The sequence below is a fragment of the Nannobrachium achirus genome (genome assembly GCF_963921795.1).
Source record: "Nannobrachium achirus genome assembly, chromosome: 3".
Lineage (NCBI taxonomy): Eukaryota > Metazoa > Chordata > Actinopteri > Myctophiformes > Myctophidae > Nannobrachium > Nannobrachium achirus.
In genome coordinates this window covers 76412915-76417914 of record NC_137812.1, presented here as the reverse complement: position 1 = coordinate 76417914, position 5000 = coordinate 76412915, and the positions used below count along the sequence as shown (strand labels likewise).

Sequence of the window (5000 nt, the reverse complement as noted above, 5' to 3'; positions counted from 1 at the left end):
TAGCCACTGTTAAGCCCTTTGCACACAGGCGCGTTTAACCGCACGGATAAAACGGACAATATCATTTTTTGAAAAGAAAACAATGATTCTCTATGACCTCATGCACACCGGCTCCGAATTAGCCGTGCGACGAGTGGCTGCCGCCGTGCGTTTTTTTCTCGATCGAACCCAGTTCGATTCGTGCGTCTTGTCGCATGCGGTAAAAAACTCATCACTCCTTTTATGACTCCTTTTTGGATCCGCAGCGCCGATTCCGCACAGCCTTGCACACCAAATCCAATGCGTTTTATTCATGCCGCTAACGAAAAAAAACGCAACTGTCCTGTGTGCAAAGGGCTTTACTGTGTGTTGGGCAGGGTGGATTGGAGGTGGATTGGAGGTGGATTGGAGGTGGATCATGTTGAACTGGTCATTTTAAAAGTAGCTCTCAAGTAAAAGAAAAGTGTTGTCACTCTAATCTACATGTTGTGTAGGTTGTAGGAGTGTTGTGAGCTGTGTGTATAACATGTTGTGTAGGTAAGGTTGTAGGAGTGTTGTGAGCTGTGTGTATAACATGTTGTGTAGGTAAGGTTGTAGGAGTGTTGTGAGCTGTGTGTATAACATGTTGTGTAGGTCAGGTTGTAGGAGTGTTGTGAGCTGTGTGTATAACATGTTGTGTAGGTAAGGTTGTATGAGTAGTGTGAGCTGTGTGTATAACATGTTGTGTAGGTAAGGTTGTAGGAGTGTTGTGAGCTGTGTGTATAACATGTTGTGTAGGTAAGGTTGTAGGAGTGTTGTGAGCTGTGTGTATAACATGTTGTGTAGGTAAGGTTGTAGGAGTGTTGTGAGCTGTGTGTATAACATGTTGTGTAGGTTGTAGGAGTGTTGTGAGCTGTGTGTATAACATGTTGTGTATGTTGTAGGAGTGTTGTGAGCTGTGTGTATAACATGTTGTGTAGGTAAGGTTGTATGAGTAGTGTGAGCTGTGTGTATAACATGTTGTGTAGGTAAGGTTGTAGGAGTGTTGTGAGCTGTGTGTATAACATGTTGTGTAGGTAAGGTTGTAGGAGTGTTGTGAGCTGTGTGTATAACATGTTGTGTATGTTGTAGGAGTGTTGTGAGCTGTGTGTATAACATGTTGTGTAGGTAAGGTTGTAGGAGTGTTGTGAGCTGTGTGTATAACATGTTGTGTAGGTAAGGTTGTAGGAGTGTTGTGAGCTGTGTGTATAACATGTTGTGTAGGTAAGGTTGTAGGAGTGTTGTGAGCTGTGTGTATAACATGTTGTGTAGGTTGTAGGAGTGTTGTGAGCTGTGTGTATAACATGTTGTGTAGGTTGTAGGAGTGTTGTGAGCTGTGTGTATAACATGCAGAGTGTGTTTGTATGTTTTGTCTTATAAGTTGGATCAAATCTCCATATTTCGATGTCCGAAGGGTTAGGGTTAGGTTTTAGGGTTAGGTTTAGGCATAGTTTTACTGAGGTTAGGGTGAGTGTTAGGGTTAGGTTTAGGCATAGTAGCATTCACCAGGTTAGCATTCACCAGGTTAGCATTCACCAGGTTAGCATTCACCAGGTTAGCATTCTCCAGGTTAGCATTCACCAGGTTAACATTCACCAGGTTAGCATTTGCCAGGTTAGCAATCACCAGGTTAGTATTCACCAGGTTAGCATTCGCCAGGTTAGCATTCACCAGGTTAGCATTCACCAGGTTAGTATTCACCAGGTTAGTATTCACCAGGTTAGTATTCACCAGGTTAGTATTCACCAGGTTAGTATTCACCAGGTTAGTATTCACCAGGTTAGTATTCACCAGCGTCGGACGAATGTCACATCGAACTATCAAGCGTCGTAATAACGCTACGCTCCCATAGGTTGTAAGCAGTGTGTATATAACATACATGTTGTGTAAATAACATACATTGTGTATATATCCTATAGGTTGTAAGGAGTGTGTATATAATATAACATACATTGTGTATATATCCTATAGGTTGTAAGGAGTGTGTATATAATATAACATACATTGTATATCCTATAGGTTGTAAGGAGTGTGTATATAATATAACATACATTGTGTATATATCCTATAGGTTGTAAGGAGTGTGTATATAACATACATTGTGTATATCCTATAGGTTGTAAGGAGTGTGTATATAATATAACATACATTGTGTATATATCCTATAGGTTGTAAGGAGTGTGTATATAACATACATTGTGTGTTCGCCCCCTATAGGTTGTAAGGAGTGCTGTGAGCGCTGCGTGGGCAGCCTACACTGGGCGGTGCAGTGTGTATTATAACATACACTGTGTGTATATCCTACAGGTTGTAAGGAGTGCTGTGTGCTAACCCTGGGCGGTGCAATGTGTATATAACATACATTGTGTGTATGTCTTATAGGTTGTAAGGAGTGTGTATATAACCTACATTGTGTGTTCGCCCCCTACAGGTTGTAAGGAGTGATGTGTGCTAACCCTGGGCGGTGCAGTGTGTATTATAACATACACTGTGTGTATATCCTACAGGTTGTAAGGAGTGTATATATAACATACATTGTGTGTTCGCCCCCTACAGGTTGTAAGGAGTGCTGTGAGCGCTGCGTGGGCAGCCTACCCTGGGCGTCTCTCATCGCCACCGTGCTGCTCTACATGGGCGTGGCCTTGTTCTGTGGGTGTGGCCACGAGGCGCTGACGGGCACCGTCACCATCCTGCAGAACTACTTCGAGGTGATGCAGGTCCCTGGGGGCGGAGCTACCCTGGACGTCTTCACCATGTGAGTCACTGGCTTATACCTCTGTTTACCTAAGCAAAATCAGGGAACTTTAAGCAAAACCCCCCATAAGGATACATTATAGAGAACATAGCAATACATACATGTATAATAGCTTGAATCAGCAAACAGTCACTTTTATTTGAGCTTATGCCAGAATATGATCAAAGGTGGAGGTTGGGGTGGAAACGGATCTGAGGCTTCAGATCCGAACAAGCAGAGCACACATATTTAAAGGAGCCTCTCTTACTGAGCAAGAGCTCTGATTGGATTAGACAGAGTGATGTAATGACCAGCAGATCGGTGAATGAGGAGTAGGAAAGGATCTGACTGACAGCTGATTACAGCTGAGGCGGGCCATACTCCCATGTCCTGCATAAACTAACACTATGCTTCATAAGGGATTCCTAACACGCCTGGGGAACCCATTTGGTCCAATCTTTATTGTAGAATTTCTAGTGAGACATTCAGAACATGTCAAAGGTCATGTCTTAGACACAGGATCTCACACACATTTTGACCTGAAGGTCAACATTCAATGTATCCCCTGAGCAAGCAAGCCAGCTCTATTCACAATTCAGCACTTGCACAGAAAACCGAGTTGAAAACGCAGTGTCTCTGTTTCAGCAGCAGTAAAAACTGTAAAAACAGCTCTCAGAGGCGTCAATTGGGTTTGGCAACTGCCATACCTTGGCTACAGGGGAAACAAATTAATTGTACCTCTTAAAATAAATTTGCACATGTCTGCATTGATTATTCTATTATTAAATTATTTTAAACTTACTACAATGCAAATTATAACAAAATTATCTACACAACACTTGGATCTCCCCTATCTTGACAAATGGTTTATTCCCTGGTTCAGTAGGTCAGCACAGGTGCAATGTATTATTGTTAATTAGCAGCAGCTGCAAAATGTTTCCAAGTGTGGCAATTGTTTACATAAAATAATCCTATCTAGGAATCATCATCATCATGCATGTTGCCATACCTTAGCTTTTGCTGAACTGACGCCACTGGGAACTCTGGGACAGTTCGGGACCGGTGGAAGGTCCTGATTATGACCTTTTAAAGTAAAGGTAGTCCAGAAAGCTAGCGGAGGTGTGCAATATTTATGAAAAAAAAAACATTTTATGGTTTATTTAGTTTTAGATGGTTTATTTAGTCCTTTTGTCATTCAACAACCGACCGAGGGTGTCAGTACTGCTGCTGATGGAGGGTGTCAGTACTGCTGCTGATGGAGGGTGTCAGTACTGCTGCTGATGGAGGGTGTCAGTACTGCTGATCAGTACTGTCAGTACTGATATATACAGTATAAATCAGTACTGCTGCTGATGGAGGGTGTCAGTACTGATATATACAGTATAAATCAGTACTGCTGCTGATGGAGGGTGTCAGTACTGATATATACAGTATAAGTCAGTACTGCTGCTGATGGAGGGTGTCAGTACTGATATATACAGTATAAGTCAGTACTGCTGCTGATGGAGGGTGTCAGTACTGATATATACAGTATAAGTCAGTACTGCTGCTGATGGAGGGTGTCAGTACTGATATATACAGAAGTCAGTACTGCTGCTGATGAGACTGTAACTTCCTGCAATGAGAACACCAGTGGACTGAATACCCAATAACCACTGGTTTAAATCACTTATTTGGTGTTGCGTTGCGTTGCGTTGCGTTAAAGTTGCGTTGCGTTGCGTTGCGTTGCCGTTGCGTTGCGTTGCGTTGCACTGCACTACATTAGGGACTTTAAGCTCAACGGCTATAAGGAAGACGGCTACGACAACCGGATAGGGATCAGCACTCGATAGATAAACCTGCCGCCATCGCAGCTGTCCCTATAACGGCAGAAGCTCCATTTTCCACGTAGCGTCTACAACGTCTGCTGCATAGACGCGTCGCCATGGGAACCAAAGAGTTCAGTAAAAGGGGTGGGAACCCGTTGCCGACGGCTGTTTGCTTAACGATTTTGACTGCCATGGCGGTTGTAGTCATAGCAGTCGTTCTCCGCCTGGCGTTGCCATCCTGAAAATGGTCTTAAAGTCCCTAACGTTTCAGTGTTGCACTCTTAAAGTCCCTAACGTTTCAGTGTTGCACTCTTAAAGTCCCTAACGTTTCAGTGTTGCACTCTTGTCTCTGTCGGGCTCCAAACCGAGTCTGGGCGGACATAAACTATGAATAGTAGGGTCTCAACCTGAGTTCTGTGACCATCCTCTGGGAAGGATGGTTTGATGATTGATTTGACCTC

General features: G+C 43.3%; 1 protein-coding gene across 1 annotated transcript in view; it reads left to right on the top strand.

Moving 5' to 3' along the window:
• LOC308281251 (neuronal membrane glycoprotein M6-a-like) overlaps positions 1-5000 on the top strand; it is a gene marked incomplete at both ends in the record, with an annotated part of 41440 nt that overhangs the window by 20999 nt on the left and 15441 nt on the right. The window contains one exon of the mRNA XM_080721385.1: positions 2554-2752. Coding sequence (XP_080577511.1) covers positions 2554-2752 — 199 coding nt within the window. The remainder of the gene's footprint in view (positions 1-2553; positions 2753-5000) is intronic.